At 51.4% G+C, this 17,782-nt stretch overlaps 3 protein-coding genes across 5 annotated transcripts in view; 1 reads left to right on the top strand and 2 right to left on the bottom strand.

Moving 5' to 3' along the window:
• The window catches only part of CTTN (cortactin), a 33,617-nt gene extending 31,508 nt beyond the window's left edge, over positions 1 to 2,109 (bottom strand). For 2 of the 3 annotated variants that reach the window (XM_029208330.1, XM_029208332.1), the window contains exon 1: positions 2,036 to 2,104. The gene's annotated coding sequence lies outside the window, so the exon portion shown is untranslated. Of the gene's footprint in view, positions 1 to 2,011 lie in introns of all 3 variants that reach the window. The other variant, XM_029208331.1, reaches the window with a different exon arrangement.
• On the top strand, positions 450 to 16,757 carry LOC114887642 (vegetative cell wall protein gp1-like). Its single transcript, XM_029209424.1, has 9 exons — positions 450 to 509; positions 773 to 1,071; positions 1,214 to 1,312; positions 1,610 to 1,728; positions 1,815 to 1,972; positions 2,061 to 2,231; positions 2,313 to 2,374; positions 15,651 to 15,776; positions 16,634 to 16,757. The coding sequence occupies exons 1-9, from the start codon at positions 450 to 452 to the stop codon at positions 16,755 to 16,757; spliced, it is 1,218 nt and encodes a 405-aa protein (XP_029065257.1).
• The window catches only part of PPFIA1 (PTPRF interacting protein alpha 1), a 92,929-nt gene continuing 91,164 nt past the window's right edge, over positions 16,018 to 17,782 (bottom strand). The window contains exon 28 of the mRNA XM_029207500.1: positions 16,018 to 17,408. The gene's annotated coding sequence lies outside the window, so the exon portion shown is untranslated. The remainder of the gene's footprint in view (positions 17,409 to 17,782) is intronic.

Genomic DNA, 17,782 nt, shown 5'->3' with positions numbered 1-17,782 from the left:
ATGGAGTAGTATTTGGCAATAAAAAGAGTGAAGTACTGACACACGCTACAACATGCATTACTCTTGAAAACATTATGCTAAGTGAAAGAGGCCAGACACAGAAGACCAGATATTACACGGTCCCATTCACATGAATGGCCAGATCTGGCAAATCTACAGAGACCAAAAGTAGATTGGTGGTCGCTTAGCGCTGGGGGGCTGGGGGACGGGGACAGGGTTTCTTTGGGAGGTGATGAAACCACCCACGCACAATTAGCTTTCCATTAACCTCACCCTCTCCAGGGCAGCAGGAAGCCAAAGGGAACAGAAAGGTATCTGAGCAGCCAAAACAGACATCACAAGGCCCACTCCCTGCACCACAACTGCTCAGAGGACTCCCCTCCCACCTGGGCCTCCTCCAAGGTGACTCAAAGCACCGAAACCTGGTGGACAACGCGCCACCCCAGGACATGGGCCACTGCAACACAAGGCAGTTCCCGGGGCTCACCACCATTCTCTCCCTCAACCATGTGCCTCCCCAGCCCCTACTGAGTGCCACGGACCAAAGATCTGCATCACCAATGCCGTTCATACAATTTAAGTGTTTTATAGATACGTCCAGCAAAATGTTTCAACTAAAAGTCACAGGTAGTGCGGGCAAACTGCCAGTTGGAGGGGGGGAGGGGCAGAGCATCAAAGACAACCCTGCATCCTCCGCTCTTCACTCTTGTGTCCGGAGGGGCCTTTAGGACCCTTTCTTGCTCCTTGGGCTCCGGGAGTACCTTCCATCCAGGAGAGGAGCAGGCCCACCTGCGGCACCGGCGTGGTGACTCACCCCGCCGTCAGGCCCGGCCCAGCGCCGGCCTGCGGGGCCGCCGGGCCGAATCACGCGGTCGGGCCCCAGCGGCTTAAGCCCCGACCAAGCTCCGCGGGACCAAGTCACCGCGGAGCCCCAGCGGGGAGCGCTCGCCAGGGACGCCTCCGGAGCTGCGTCCAGCGGGAAGAGGATTCCTCGCCCCGGAGCCCGACGCGGCCAGGTCCCAGCCCTGTCCCCCTCCACCCGAGACCCTCCGGCGGGGCCATCCAGCTCCCGTCGGAATACTCCCCAAGAGCCCCTTCCAGCTCATTTCCAGCACCCCCAGAGGAGGGGCTGTTCCCAACCCACAGCCTCTCAACTCTGCAGCTGCGCCGGTCGCTGCATTTCCACTGACCTGATTGCAACACCTCCCGCTAGGTGCGGGCCCGGGAGCGGGGTGGGAACTGCCCCGCCCGGCCGCCCGGAGACCCCAGCCCCTCCGCCCCTGACCCCCCCCCGGGTCCCGGACCCCTTCCTGTAGGGCTCCTCTCCTACCCTAGTCCCCCTCTCAGCCCTCCGCCCCGGCCCCTCCCTCTCGGCTCTCTGCCCCCGTCTCCTAACCCTCCAGGAGGTCCTGGATCCCCTCCCCGTAGGCCCCCTCTCCTCCTAGTTTCCCTCGGCCCTCCGCCCCCTTCCCCTAAGTCCTCGGGGCCCGACCTCTCCCCCTAAGCCCTCTCTCTGCCCCTTCCCCCGACCTTGCGGGTCCTGCGCCCCCTCCTGGAGGGCCCCTCCCCTCCCCTAGACCCCCTCGGCCCTCTGGCCCCTTCCTCCTAGGGACCCGGGCACCCTCCCCTCATACCCCGGACCCCTCCGCCTCTGGTCCCTCTCCTCCCCCTTCCTGCCCGCAGCCCCGGGCCCCTCCCCCTCCATCGCCCCCGACCGCTCAGAACCGCGTGCCCTTCCCCCTCAGGCCCCGACCCCTTCCCCTTCCCCCAACCCGCCCCCTTTCCTCTGACCTCTACCTCTCCCTCCGGCCCAGCCCCTCCCTCAGCCCCCAGCCAGCCCATCCCCTTCTCTCCGACCACAGCCCCCTGCCCCGGGAAGCCTCGCCCGCGCTCCCCCCGCGCCCGAAACCGCGAGCGGAAATGCGGCGAGACCGCCGCGGCCGCCGCTTCCTTCCCGTTTCAGGACCCGGCGGCGCCCCAGGACCGCAACTGAGGAACCGGCCCTCCCCACCTGGCGGAAGGCGCGCTCGCTCACCACCACTGCGGTCGCTCCGGTCCAGCCCGTCCCCGCCCTGCCTCCGCCGCGCCGCCAGCTCCCGCCGCTCCCGCCGCTCCCGCTTCTGCTGCCGCTCCTAGGCGCCCCTCTCCACTTCCGGTTCCGCGGGCGGGGGCGGGGCCGCATCCGGGTCCCCCGAGGCCCCGCCCCCGCCGGCACGCCCCGCCCCCGCCCGGTCAGAGGCCTACGGCCTTGCTGAGACAGCGGGGTGGGAACCGTGGTCAAACCCCGGCTGACTGGCCCGCGGTCCCTGCAGCCTCCCTCGTCCACGTGGCGCCGGAAGCGCCCACCGCTGGCGCAGGCGCGAGCTCCGCCCAGGTGCCAGCCTGCAAAGCATGCTTAAAAGTTAGATGACTGTACAGAGTATATTTAGGCCCACCATGCGCGGGCCAGACTGTGCTCAGATGGACACAATCCAAGGTGCTCATACTGAATTCATAGCACAGCCCGAGGGAGCAAAGGGAAAATGAGCCGGGAAAGGGGACAATGCCAAGTGCGCTGAGCCCTGAGGACACAGGAGGTAACTGTGACGGCCAGTCACCTAGGAGGAACAGCGCCCTCCTCATCCATCCATCTGACCATCCATTACCCATACGTACATCATCCATCCATCCATCTTCTCCATCCATTTTCCATCCATCATCCATTCACCCACCTACCCACCCACCCACCCACCCATCCATCCACCTGTCCATCCAGAGAAGGCCAGATATGTGTCAGAAATAGAGGTCAGCAGAATAAACGCGGTCCTTGCCCTCAGGGACCTTTCAGCCTAGAAGAGGGGTCAGGCATTAATCGAATAAGTATATACTTAGGAAACAAGGTATATGCTATAGAAGAAGTCAAAGGTCATGACATTATATTGGGGAGAAGATGGGACCCGAGCTCATCCAGGAGATCGGAGGTTTCTGTGAGCGATTAACATTTGTGCTAAGGTCTGAAGGCCAAACAGAAGTAAACAAGGTAAGAAGGGAAAAATTTTCCAGGTAAGGAAAGAGCCTGTGCGAAGGTCCTGAGTCAGGAAAGGTCTTGCCACATGGGAACTGAAGGAAGTTCAGTGCAGCAGAAGTGTGGTGATGAAGCAGGGTAGTGGGGCAAGATGGGGCCAGGTCATGTAGAGATTGGGAGGGCAGAGCAAGGACCTTAGTCTTTATTCTAGAAGAAACGGGAAGTCCTTGGAGGAGATTAAGCAGAGGGGAGACATCATACAGTTTGAACTGTAATGAAATCCCTCTGGCTGCTGGGTGGAGAGTGGATGGGAAGATGGCCAGGTAGGATCCTAATATCCTACTTGCTACCACCAGTTCAGGCAGACTGTTGGTAGCAAGTAAGATGGAGAGAAGTGAGTAGGTACAAGATACATTTAGGAAGTTAAATTGTCAGGTTTGAGGATGGACTGGGGGTATGGGGTGGGGAAGGAGATGTCAGGGGTCAAAGGATAATTTTTTAAAGATAAAATCATGATTTTCATACACATGTAAAATGAACACATGTCAAAGATCTTATTTCACTTAATAATAAATGAAGCAAAAATGTGTTACAACTTGTTCAGAGGAGAAGACAAAGGCATGCTGAAATGAATTTGCAAAAACCGGTCTATCCATAGGGCAATGTCAGTTGTATTTCATTGGACACAGGTAATTTACCTTTCTGTGGGTGCAAATTATTTGCATTGCTGTCTGTTTCCTCCAGGTTAACTTCTACCTCTACAGAGGTACGGAATAATCTAGGCAAAAATAACAAAGGCACACATCCTGTAGAATCATGTTTATCAGAGGCTCCAGCATTCTGTTAAAAGAATACCTAAGAATCATTTTTGCCCATTCTAAAGTCTGGAATTTTTCCTTCCAAAAGGATGACTCCTAGTATCTGAGTAGATGCTCAGACAGGGCAGATGGGCAGGGTGGGGAATGAGGGTTGGAGGGTGGGGGAGAAGATGCACCAAGATTGCGATGGAAGAGTGAGGATACGTTTGTGGACTTGGTACCTTTGAGGGGCCTGTTGCATGTCAAAACGAGGTCCACGAAGTGATGCTGGAGAGATGGCTTTTGAGCAGAAGCTTTAAGACTAAGCAGAATAAGGACTTAAAAAGGTAGGAAAGGCCATCCCGGGAAGAGGGAGGGATTGCAGCAAAGGCACAGAGGTGGCAAAGAACGGGGTCCGCATAGAAAACCTTGAGGTCAGATGGATAGAATCGAAGTGTTTTCGCTTCCATCATTACCACGGACAGTGCAGTGCTGTGTGCAGTCAGGCATCAAGCTAATTGCTTGGTGGACTAAGGGAAGGCTCTCTTTTGATATAGGATTTTAGGCTCTGGATGCAGAGGATCTGACAATAGATCCCAACTCCAAGGCCTACTAGCTTTGTGACCGTGGCCAGTCACTCTGTCTTTCTGAGCCCCGGTCTCCCCATTTGTGCAGCTAGCTGTTTGTCTCCTGGAGATTGTAATATGCAGGTCCCATGTTGCTTGGTTAGCCCAGGGCCCAGCATACAGTTCGTGCCCAGTAAGTGTTGGCCCTGTTGACTGAAAAAGGATGCACAATGTGAGAGCTGTGAGTTAAGTTTCATTTGGGGCAAAGTGAGGACTACAGTCTGAGAGACAGCCTTTCAGATGGCTCTGAGGAACTGCTCCAAAGAGGTGGAGTTGGGGGGGGGGGGGGCGGTCAGTAGACATATGATTTTAGTGAAGGGAGGGGTACATGCAGTCAAACACACATTTTCACAGAGGCTTGCTGCTAGTCACAAGGTGCAGATGTCCCTGTTAATGATTTTAGTGCTTTTCTAGGTGTGAGAAGATGCAAGAAATTGGACTCAGAAAATCTTCTCCTGAAAATATCTATCTGAAGACCTGTTCTGCCGGTTTTTCCCAGAGCACAGAGCACTTCATTCCTGATCTCCACCCTGACCTCCTTTCAGGGTAGGTTGAAAGTCAGTGGCCACAGTGGCTCATGACTGCATCCTTGTAGAGGCAGAGGGAAGTATCCCACCTGGAAGTAGGGGAACTAACATTTGGGGACAGCCTGGCTTTGTCAGACAGCACTGTGAGATTTTTAAAGTATAAGTGTGATATTGTGATTTATAAGAAATATGGGGACTTCCCTGACAGTCCGGTGGTTAGGATTCCGGGCTCTCACTGCTGTGGCCCGGGTTCAATCCCTGGTTGGGGAACTGAGATTCCCGCGAGCCACGCAGCGCGGCCAAAATAAAAGTTTTTTATAAAGAAGTATGTATTTGGTCATTCAGATGACCAAATGTATATTTCTTATATATAGTTGATCTTCATTCACAGTTCCTGTTTTACAGCTCCCCAAACCCTTGGAATTTCCTAACTGTTAAGAGCATAAATGCGTCTCGTTATGTGAATGAGCTGACTTTTGGAAAGTACCTAAGGATGGGAGCTGGTTGCCAGGAGAACCAACTAAGTGACCAGAGGGTTGGAAACTTCAGTCCCACCCTTGAGCTCTGGGGAGGGGAGAAGTGAAGAAAGGCGGGTTGAATTAATCGCCAAGGGCCAAGAGTTCATCAATCGTGCACGTGTAATGAATCCTCCATAGAGACCCAAAAGGACGGGGTTCTGGGAGCTCCCGAGTTGGTGAACGTGTGCAGATCTGGGGAGAGTGCTGCTTGGAAAGCATGGAAGCTCTGACTCCTTTCTCACACCTTGGCCCTGTGCATCTCTTCCATCTGGCTGTTCCTGAGTTCATAACCTTTTAAAATAAATCTGTGATCTAGTAAGTAACAAGGTTCTCTGAGTTCTGTGAGCCACTCTAGCAAATTCATCAATCCCAAGGAGGGTTGGGAACCTCTGACTTATAGCCAGTGGCTTAGAAGCACAGGTGACAACCTGCACTTGGGGCTGGTGTCTGAAGTCCAAGGAGGAGGTCGTGGGAACCTCCAGTCTGTAGCCGGTGAGTCAGAAGCGCAGGTAGCAACCTAGACTTGCAGTTGACGTCTGAAGTGGGCGGGCGGGAGCTGTGCGACTGAATCTGTAACCTTCAGGCTCTGACGCCACCTCGGAGCAGGTAGCGTGAGAACTGAGCTGAATTCTCAGGCGCCCTGCCGGTGTCTGAGAATTGTTTGTTGGTGGGGGGTGGGGGGGACTACCCCGACATTGGAAGTGGAGTCTCAGAACACCAATAGGATATTTCATTTTCCCCTCAAAACACCTTTATGCGTTGAAATTATTTTTTAAGAGTAGTTTTTATTGAGCTATAATTACACAAAATACAACACACCCACTTACAGCATACAATTCAGTGGTTTTTTAGTATTGTCAGGAGGTGGCACTGTTATCCTCCAGGGCTCTTGGCCCCCTTAATCAATAGAAATGGATCAGAGGCCAGACAAGAAATTCAGGCAAGGCTGTACTGGGGTCCCCGCTGCAGCAGGAGGGTGCGAGAACAAGTAAGAGGTTCCCTTGCTCACTTCCCGAGGTGGGCAGCTGGTTCCCTCTATGGGGGGCGGGTAGGGGTGTGTCCTGGGGTCGGGCTGGAGCGGTGACTTAGGGGGTTTGCCCAGCCCTTTTTTTTTTTTTTCTTTTGCAGTACGCGGGCCTCTCACTGTTGTGGCCTCTCCCGTTGCGGAGCACAGGCTCCGGACCCCCCTCGCAGGCTCAGCGGCCACGGCTCACGGGCCCAGCCGCTCCGCGGCATGTGGGATCTTCCACGACCGGGGCACGAACCCGTGTCCCCTGCATCGGCAGGCGGACTCTCAACCACTGCGCCACCAGGGAAGCCCCGCCCAGCCCTTTGGTCGTGGTGTGTGCAGGGGTCATGCGCAGTACCCTGCTTCTGCTCCCGGCTCTTCAGAAGTGGCAGTTGGGTTTTGGGGCTTTTTGTATCTTGTTGTCCGTAATTGCCCCAACTGTACATGCACGCAGTTATTTTTAGTCCCTTAAAGTTTCTTTGTATTTTGTTGCTCGAGGAGATGTTTGGCCAGACGTAAGCACTGCAGCAAAGGGTCCCAGGTCCCAGGTCCCAGGTCCCAGGCTGTCTCAGTGCAACCGTCACCACAACCGACCTTCAGAACATTTTCATCCCCCCCAGAGGAGACCCTGCTTGTTAGCGATCAATTTCTATCCACCCCACCCCACCCCAAGCAACCACTCATCTGCTTTCTCTCGATGAGCTGGAGTTATATTTTTAATATTTATTATATTACATAATTATATAATACATATGCCACATTCAGTGAGCTGGAATTACTGCTTCCATTGTCCAGATTAGAATAACCAAAGCTCACAGGAGACTGGTCAGCAGGAAGGTGGCGTGAGCTTTGTGATGCACAAAGACCACTCTGGCTGCTACGGGGAGGACAGACCATGCTTCAGAGTGACTTCTGGGGAAAAGGTGTGGCAGGTTCCCCCGCTGAAGCACTGTTTCTGCCCCTCAGGAGGGTGTGGGAAAGACCAGCTGGCCACCTAGCAACTATAGAACCGATGTAAACTTTGAAAAGCAAAAAGGTACAGCCATGCTCCAAGGTGAATACCTCTGTGGACCAAAAGTGAACAGAAATGCAAAGCAGTGGGCAGGCTGAGGCTGCGGGTCCACTTACACATGGATTATTTTCCAACAGTAAATGCGTTAGACCCACGTGGTTCAAGGTTGGTTGAATCTTTGGCTGTGGAGCTATGGCTGTGGAGGAACCGCGTCTACAGAGGGCCCACTATAAATTATATTCAGATTTTTGACTTTGAGGAGGGCTGGCACCCCTAACCCCTGAGTGGCTCAAGGGTCACCTGTGCACCAAGAAACACAATATTAACTGCAAACTCTCAAGAATCAAAAATCACAAAAGCTACCAGAGGGCTTCCCTGGTGGCGCAGCGGTTGAGAGTCCGCCTGCCGATGCAGGGGACACGGGTTCGTGCCCCCGTCCGGGAAGATCCCACGTGCCGCGGAGCGGCTGGGCCCGTGAGCCATGGCCGCTGAGCCTGCGCGTCCGGAGCCTGTGCTCCGCAACGGGAGAGGCCGCAACAGTGAGAGGCCCGCGTACGGCAAAAAAAAAAAAAAAAAAAAAAGCTACCAAAATGAAAAGACAGATGGTTTACAAAAGGATGACAATGAGCCCCCCACTACAGACATGCCCTCTGCCTAAAGGGTGTCAGGTGACAGTGGGCCAGTATCTTTGAAGTGTTGAGAGAAAATAACCATCAATCTGGAATGTGATAGAGTATTTCCGAGAGTGTGTTGTAGGTGCTATAATAATGAGCCTCATTATGGACTGAATGGTGTTCCTGACCCCCAGCTCCTCAGAATGTGACTGTATTTGGAGATGAGATAGGGCCCTTAAGGACGTAACTAAGGTTAAATGAGGTCATAAGGGTGAGGCCCTAACCTAATAGGACTGGTGTCCTTATGAGAAGAGGAGAAAAGGACACAGACACACAGAGGGATGTCCCCGTGAGGACACAGGGAGAAGACGGCCGTCTACGCGCACCGAGGAGAGAGGCCTCAGGAGGACCTGGCCCCGCCCACACCTGGATCTGGAATTCCAGCCTCCAGGACAGGGGACAGTGATGTCTGTTGGTTAAAGCCCCTCGTGTGTGACATTGTATTGTAGCAGGCAGAGCAGACTCATACAGCCCTCAGTGTGTCCACCCCTCTTTGTTGTGTGACTGACCTAGCCGGTTTGGGCTATAATAACAGAATACCTTAGGCTGGGTGGCTTATAAATTTCTCTCTCACAGTCCTAGAGGCTGGGAGTCCCAGATCAAGGTGCCAGCAGAACTGGTGTCTGGTGAGAGCTGGCTTCCTGATTCATAGCCGGCCAGCTTCTCCTCGTGTCTTCACGTGGCGAGGGAGCTCTCTGGGTCTCTTTTATAAGAAAACTAATCCCATTCATGAGGTCTCCACCCTCAGGACATAAGCATCTCCCAAAGGCCTCACCTCCACATGCCATCACACTGGGCATTAGGTTTCAACGTATGAATTGGCGGGGGGGAACACAAACATTCAGTCCACAGCAGTGACATAACTGTTCCGCTTATCAGGAAACAGATCTATTTCTCCAAGCTTTTGAATCTGGACTGGCATTGTGACACTCTGATCAATAGAACGTGGCAGAAATGACATTGTATGAATTCTATTTTTGGGGGGAGTGTCCCCCCACACCGCACGGCATGTGGGTTCTTAGTTCCCTGCCCAGGGATCGAACCCGTGCCCCCTGCAGTGGAAGCACGGAGTCTTAATCACTGGACCACCAGGGAAGTCCCATTGTATGCATTCTAAATATAATGTTAAGGATCCTTAACATTACGGTGTTAGCCCTCACGATGCCTTGCTGCTTCTGGTCTTGCAGTCTTGGAACTTGAGACTGCACGGCCGTGAAGAAGCTCCTGGAGTGTGAGAGACGCCACATGAAGGAGAACCCAGGCCTCCCATCCAAAAGCCAGCACCAGCTTCCAGGTACTTGACTGAGACCATCTCGGACTTCCCAGCCCCACAAGAGCTGTCAGGTGACTGCCATCTCGTAAGTGGTTCCAGGAAAGACCAGCAGAAGAACCACCCAGATTGCCAGTCCACCGAAGCAAGAGAAACAAGAAATCATTGTTTTTACCACTAAGTTTTGGGGTGGATTTTTACAAAGCAGCAGGTAAGATAGCAGATGGCGATCTTTCAGGGAATTGTGAAATCGATTTTCTGGGGGAGGAAAACAGCATAAAAAGTATATAAGACGGCAGAATAGAATATATGAGTTCATTTCACACATAATAGTTGCAATTATCTACTGCTGTGTAATAAGGCACTCCAAAAGTTCATGGTGAAAACCCCCCACCATCTTATGCTGAAACTTCATATGCTGGATCAGGAGTTTGGAAAGTGCAGGGGATGTGGCTCATCTTTGTTTTCGATGGAGCCTCGGCTGTGATAGATCAAATTTTGGGCCGTGGCTGGATGAACTGATTAGGGCCGTATGTCTGGGGCCTTGACTCTGTCTGCTGGGTGCGTTCCTCGTTTCTTCTCCCCATCATGTCTTCAGGAACAGGAACGTCCAACTTGGCTTCTTCACTTCCAATAGGCTGGCAAGAGCCCCGAGGACCTCGCTCTGCACAGCTCTCCATGGGGCCAGCTTGGGCTTCCTTACAGCATGGTGGGCCTGGGTAGCTGGACTTCTTACTCGGTGGCTGGTTTCTGCAAGGCTTCTGCTGACCTCGCTTCAGAGGTCCGTGAACATCACACCTGCTACATTCTGTTGGTCAACCAGGTAAGTCACTGAGGCCAGCCCAGGCTTAAGGAGGTCGGGAGGGGGGGATTAAGACCCCACCTCTCAATGAGAGGAGCAGCAAAGAATCTGCAGCCTAGGGGGTATTTTGTCACATACTGTATTTCTAAGATGTCATTGCTTGTAAGACACATCCTGACTTCACGGGTAAAAAGATGTGAAAAAACGGTCATAATAAAATTGATGAAATGTAGTGTATACATGCTGAGCTGTGGTGTAAAATGTTTTACACTGTGGCTTGCTTAAAAGTTCAAAACTAGGCTAAATTACATTCCAAAGTGAGAGCCAAGAAGCAATTTCCAGACATCTAGTCCAGGCTAAGACAGTTTGTCACATGGAGGATGCCCCTAAAATAACTATTAAAATTTTTGTTATGCTAAAAAAATTCACACGAATGCAAAAATAGATTAATATAATACACCTTCATGAAACCGTTACCCATCTTATTTTCTTTTTTAACATCTTTATGGGAGGGTAATTGCTTTAAAATGTTGTGTTAGTTTCTGCTGTATATCAAAGTGAATCAGCAACATGTATACACATATCCCCCTTCCCTCTTGCGTCTCCCTCCCACCCTCCCTATCCCACCCCTCCAGGCGGTCACAGAGCACCGAGCTGATCTCCCTGTGCTATGCGGCTGCTTCCCACTAGCTATCTACTTCACGTTTGGTAGTATATATATGTCAATGCCACTCTCTCACTTCGTCCCAGCTTACCCTTCCCCCTCCCCGTGTCCTCAAGTCCATTCTCTAAGTCTGTGTCTTTATTCCTGTCCTGCCCCCAAGGTTCTTCAGAACCACTTTTTTTTTTTTAGATTCCATATATATGTGTTAACATACGGTATTTGTTTTTCTCTTTCTGACTTACTTCACTCTGTATGACAGACTCTAGGTCCATCCACCTCATTACAAATAACTCAATTTTGTTTCTTTGTATAGCTGTGTAACGTTCCATTGTATGTATGTGCCACGTCTACTTTATCCATTCATCTGTCGTTGGACACTTCCATCACCCATCTTTAACAGTGATCTCCCCACAGGGTCAATTCTGTTTGATCCATATCCTGACTTATCCCTGCCCCAGGGTTATTTTAAAGCAAATGCCAGACACTGTATTATTTCATCTGTAAATACTGGGGAATACTGTCTTTCCACGTGCCTTTTTTGTTGTAATCACAGTAATCCACTTGGCTTGGCAATAGATAATATTTACATCCTTATTAATGGAAACAGTGGACATGGATTCAACCAACTTTGATTTAACTGTGTTGGGAGAGGAAAGGGCAGGGCAGAGGAATGCTAAAATTCCCATCTACCATGAAGAGCTGCCAATATGCAAAGTCTAAAATTGGTGAATCAAGGGTTTCCCCGATGGCGCAGTGGTTAAGAATCCGCCTGCCGGTGCAGGGAACATGGATTCGAGCCCTGGCCCGGGAAGATCCCACATGCCGTGGAGCAACTAAGCCCATGTGCGCCACAACTACTGAGCCCGAGAGCCACAACTACTGAAGCCCACGCACCTAGAGCCCGGGCTCCTCAACAAGAGAAGCCACCACAACTAGAGAGAGCCCGCACGCAGCAACAGAGACCCAACGCTGCCAAAAATAAAAGCAAATAAATTTATTTAAAAATATAAATAAATAAATAAAATTGGTGAATCAAGGGGCCACATTAAGCACAAATTACTTAGGAGTAAGGAAGCAACTAGAGGAAACAGTTAACCCAGCTGCACATGGACCACAGAAGGGGAAGTCAGAGAGTGGGGCCGCTGGGGTCTCACTTAAGTGATATACACGTTACTACTTTGATTAAAATAAGACATTAAAAAGAAAATAAGGTGGGGACTTCCCTGGTGGTTCAGTGGTTAAGACTCCACACTCCCAATGCAGGGGCCCCGGGTTCAATCCCTGGTCCGGGAACTAGATCACATGCATGCCACAACTGAGTTTGCATGCCACAGCTAAGGAGCCTGCCTACTGCAACTAAGGAGCCTGCCTGCCACAACTAAGACCCGATGCAACCAAATACATAAATATTAAATTAAAAAAATTAAGATGTTGGAGAATTGATGACTAAAATCTCTTCGGCCCTATAGGTAGTGTAATACTACAATTCCTCAGTTACGTTTTCTTTTTTTTATATATAAATTTATTTATTTCATTTATTTTATTTTTGGCTGCATTGGGTCTTTGTTGCTGTGCATGGCTTTCTCTAGTCGCAGCAAGCGGGGGCTTCTCTTTGTTGCGGAGCACAGGCTCTAGGCGCGCAGGCTTCAGTAGTTGTGGCGTGCAAGCTCAGTACTTGTGGTGCACGGGCGTAGCTGCTCCGCGGCACGTGGGACCTTCCCGGACCAGGGCTCAAACCCGTGTCCCCTGCATTGGCAGGCGGATTCTTAACCACTGTGCCACCAGGTAAGTCCCCAAATCACTTTTTAATAGAGCAGAGCCCGTCTGTCTACCTTTGCAGCTAGGGACACTCGACACACTCCAGTTGGAAGAATACCTCTCCTACCAGTCAAACCTGTTTGCACGCCACGGGTCATTTTGATTATTTAAAAATATTTTCCATGTTCTACCTGGCCAGTCTCTGCCAGCACCTGCCAGGTCACCGTGAGCCGTCTGACGGTCCTTCCCCCCACGTCCCAGCCCAGCCCCCTGCTCTCTGCTCACAGCACCCTTCGAGGGTCCAGTCCCCACTAGAGGGCAGTCCCTGGGCAGGGCCAGTTCTAGCCATCCTGGTATCTCCAGGGCAGCAGGGTCTTCTCCAGAGTGCCTGATGGTGGTGGTCCCACAAAGATACGTCTGTGCACATCTCTGGAACTGGTGAATGTGACTTTATTTGGCAAAGTGATCTTTGTAGATGTAATTAAGGATCTTGAGATGAGATCGCCTTGGATTACCTGGGTGGGCCAGTGAGAGGTGTTCTTATAAAGAGACAGAAGATGAGACACTCAGATGAGAGGCCACGTGAAGACAGAGCAGACTGGAGGGATGTGGCCACGGCCACGGAAGCCAGCAACCACCGAACACTGGGAGAGAGAATGGACCCTCCCCTCGAGCCTCCGCAAGGACCTGGCCCGCCTCCTCTCCCACTGCACCTGCGCGCCGGGCGCAGGACTGCACACAGTGCCGGTCTGCACAGCAGTACCTGAGAAGGTGCCCCGCTGAGTCCAGGACATGAAACAGCAAAGGCACCGGCTACCCATTCTCACCAAGGGATTAAGCCAAGGAAATGTAAGAAACAAAAGGATCTGCGACATTTAGAAATGTATTGAGGACTTCCTTGGTGGCACAGCGGTTAAGAACCTGCCTGCCAGTGCAGGGGACACGGGTTCGAGCCCTGGTCCGGGAAGATCCCACGTGCCGCGGAGCAACTAAGCCCGTGGGCCACAACTACTGAGCCTGCGCTACAGAGCCTGTGAGCCACAACTACTGAGCCCTCGTGCCACAACTACGGAAGCCCACGCGCCTACAGCCCGTGCTCCGCAACAAGAGAAGCCACCACAATGAGAAGCCCGCGCACCGCAACGAAGAGCAGCCCCCACTCACCACAACTAGAGAAAGCCCGCACGCAGCAACGAAGATCCAATGCAGCCAAAAATAAAAGTAAACAAATTTATAGAAATGTACTGAATGACACGTGGGTAGTTACAGCAGCAGCTGTGGTAGCACTTGGATATGCACCTACTCATCTATCTGGCAAGAACACAGGAAAGACGGACTCTTCCGGATACCCCGGAAACCCGTCTTGGGTGAGGAGAGGACTTAGCTCGTGAAAGGCAAAGAACAAAAACTAAAACCACAGTGACCTCAAAAATGCGTGACGTGAAACTTAGAGAGATCCTTAAGGGTAGGATATGTAGACTAACAAAGAGTTTTTAATGGTGGGAAGAGTCAAGATCCTCTTTAACGTGACCACACCTGGACTGCAGACTGATTTCCCTCCCATCCCCGTGATGGGCAAAGCCCTGGGCACTGGCTGTGAAGGGAGCAGACCTAAGAAGCGTGGCTAACGAGCGTTCTAAGAGAAGCAAAACTACAGAAACATCTCCTTACTGCTTTCTTTGGGTATTTCTCCATCGACACTTGTTTTTAAAGGCCTAAGTGGAATCAGTGAAACAAGTTGTCATAAAACACCTGCAGCTTATGAATCATGCATGACTCTGTTTCCAGAATCTTTCAGATACTCAAGGCTCGCTTGGCTTTGTTCAGGCAAAAATGGAGTGTGAGATGAGAAAGGCACTCTGCGGTTTTAAATCTCATGCTTAAGTTAACCCTGAGAACTAGGAAATGCAAAAAATAAGGCCGCTCCTAAGTTAAACTGGAAGACGAGCAAAGCACAGGTTCTAAAGAGAGAAACACACAACGACCTGACGGCTATGCCCACAGAAACAAGCCGGAATGCATTCATCCACATAAACAACACGTGTGCCATTCAGAAAGGGAGCCCGTCAGCCCTGGAGGGACAGTCGGGACAGGAATGAAACCGAGGCCATGGTCAGCAGTGCCCACCCAACAGGGCCCAAGTAGGGTGGTGGCAGTCACCAGGCTTGCTGCGTCCCCAGACCTGATGGCAGTAACACCTTGGTGGTGGTGAGGGCGGGAAACGTCACCTAGTGAGCTAAGGCGTCCGTGCTCTCGTCCTAGTGCCGCCTGCAGTGGCCCTTTGTGAGCAGCCACCTGCACCCACCCTGCCACCCACTGGTGCCCGGCTGTCCCCTTGGGGATGCACTTTCAGCCCTCCAGCTTGGGTGTTCCCACCCCCCTGCCACACTGAACCTGGATGTGACTCAGGACTTGGCTTGAGCTATCACAGAGGCCATGAATCTAGAAGGACACAGCCCTGGGACCCTTGTGTGGCCACGTGGGAAGAGCAGGACACCAAGCCTGCACAGAGGAGGCGGAACTGAGGAACGCGCACGTGCACACCGCCACCAGCACGAGTGCCTCTGCTTCGCCACTTGCTCCAGCTCTCTGGCCTCACCTCAGCTTGGAAGAGATCCCAGCTGCAGCTGCCCCACCAGTGGCTCCTAAAAACGCACCTCCTGCAAGAGCTGCTGTTCCGGCTGCCCTGACTGTGCCCAGGGCTGCGGCGGCACAGGGGCATCGGACAAGTGTGGCTGCCATGCCTGATGCGGGGGGAGCCTGATGCTGCGGGGAGAGCCTGCTCCCAGATGTACCCAGAGCTGTGATTACGATTCTGCATTAAAAATCTTTTTTCATACTTCCCTAACTCCCTTGCTACATTCTTGTTTCTATGGAATATGTGAATAAAATTTGCTGACTAAAAAAAAAAAAAATTAAAAAGCACCCACACCCGGTACACATGCACGCGAGCACACGCACACCCCCGGGTCTCCTCCTTCGGGTCCAGGTCTGGGTTGCCCTCGACCGCCCCATCCCCGGACTCCATAGGTGAGCCTGCGCAGCTCCACGCTGTTTCCGACAATCGGCCCGGTGCCTGCGGCAGCAGGGGCTTCCAGGGCCCGGCTCCCCGTAGGTACTGATGAGCGGGCGCCTCTGGCCTCCAGAACCGAGGGCACGAACACCTGGTCACCCTCTGGAGGACACCTGACCCTACACTCCCATCGTCCAGCCTTTTTAGTCTGTCCATCCATTCCTATAACAGAATTTCCATATGACGACACTGGCTCCAATCAGTCGGCCTGGAGCGGGAGATACAACAGCTGCGGTCAGTTCTCAGCAGGAGCACAGCTTACCCTCGTACTCTGTATTGGCAGTGGAAAATTCTGCTTCAGTATTTTATTGAAAGAAAGCAATAAATAATACTGTGATAAAAATAGTTCAAAAGTAGACTGTACATACTTTGTTACATAATCAGGAAGTTCACAAAAGATGAATAGAAAAACAGAACGGTAACAGCGAACTGTACAAGTAAATTAAAGGCAGAGCCCGAATGCAAAAAGACACGCCATCTCTGTCTACCGGTACATCAGCTGTGTAATAAATAATGCACCATGATCTGAACACATCTCTTGCTGGCTTTTTAATATGCCATTTAAAAAGTAAAAGTTACATTTGCTACTTATACAATCCAAAATGGCTATATCGTCAAAATCTAAAAATGTACGACTAGGTCCATTCTTTAAACATGTTTACAGACAAATGTAAAAGGATGATTTACATCAGAAAAATAAGGCCTTGATTAGAGCCGCACTACGTTATTCTCAGCATCTCAGTGCCTCCACCTCCCGCGTGCGCCAGTGTCTCCTCCGGGAGTGCAGCGCTTCGTGATTGGTCCTCTAAGAGTCGGCGCCCTTGACCCGGCTTCCCAGGAGGGGGGCGGGGAAGGGGGCCCAGGCCCCACCCCCCCACCGGAGTCGCTCTTCCCCCCAGCTCGCGGCTTCTGCCAGCCGCCGGAGACGAGGTGTCCGGATCCACAGAGGCCCGGCTGCGGGAGAGCTCCCCACCGGTCCGAAGGGGTTTTCAGAGCGTTCTGACCCCTTCAGTCCAAATCTGATTAGAAGCTGCTGTTTAACACCCCGTATTTTTAATCTCTTCACGCTACAGAGTAAAGCATTTCTTGCTAGAAAAAGGACAGCTAAGGTCAGTCATTAAAATACAACAATTGCTTGAAAGTAAGTTGGCTTCTTTCAAAATGACTGTTGTAGGGCCAGGTTACATTTTGTAAGGGATACTGCACACTGTGTCATGATGATTTTACAAACGCAGTAAAATCCTTTTCTCTGTCATGGTTTATCATTAAAAAATTAAACAAGAATAATTACAATAAAGGCATCATTTACAAAAGCCCTATATTTGTTCATAGGATTTATACATACAAGCATTACAGTACATTCCTTTGAAAGACTAAAATCAGATATAAGAACATGAATTGATCTGAAAGGATATTTATAGCCTGGATATACATGAAAAAGTAAGTAACTATATAAATGAAGTCATAAGTTTACATAAATATAAGAAACATTAAATTCTAAAATATTTTCTCTATGGTATTCATGAATTTTTCACTAATTAAAAACTCTGTAATAAAATATCTTAGGGTCCATATAACAAGTATTAACAGATTAAAGATTCCATTGAGCTCAAAATGTAGTCTTCGCTGGATTCAAAATGCTGCGTAATCACCTGTAGAAGTAGTGTGGGTAAACTGGAAAATAAAACAAAAGCAAGCGAGTCAGTCTCGAGACAGCCTCAAGTGCCCGAGCTCCTACCCCTCCACGACCCCCCCGCCCCCCCGCAAGCCCTACGTTCTGTGCTTTGGCTGCTTTTAGAATGTAGGTAAGAATCAAGGACCAAGCGGATCACGGAGAGAATTCCTTGACTGACTTTCTTTTGACACACATCTAAAAGCTGCTAATAAGAAAACCAATCATGCATTCCAGCTGAGACGTGACAACAGAACCCTGAGAGCAGCGAGGGGAGGGCTGGGCTCCCGGGCCCACACCCACCCAGAGCACCACCTGCAAAGCAAGGGTGTTCCCTCAGCAGCGGCCGACCCCGAGATGCCAGCGCAGTTTCGTT

This window comes from Monodon monoceros, unplaced genomic scaffold, assembly GCF_005190385.1.
Source record: "Monodon monoceros isolate NGI ecotype Baffin Bay Population unplaced genomic scaffold, NGI_Narwhal_1 Super_Scaffold_7, whole genome shotgun sequence".
In the NCBI taxonomy this organism is placed as follows: domain Eukaryota; kingdom Metazoa; phylum Chordata; class Mammalia; order Artiodactyla; family Monodontidae; genus Monodon; species Monodon monoceros.
The sequence above is the reverse complement of the archived record's forward strand: the minus strand, read 5'-3'. Positions and strand labels throughout refer to the sequence as shown.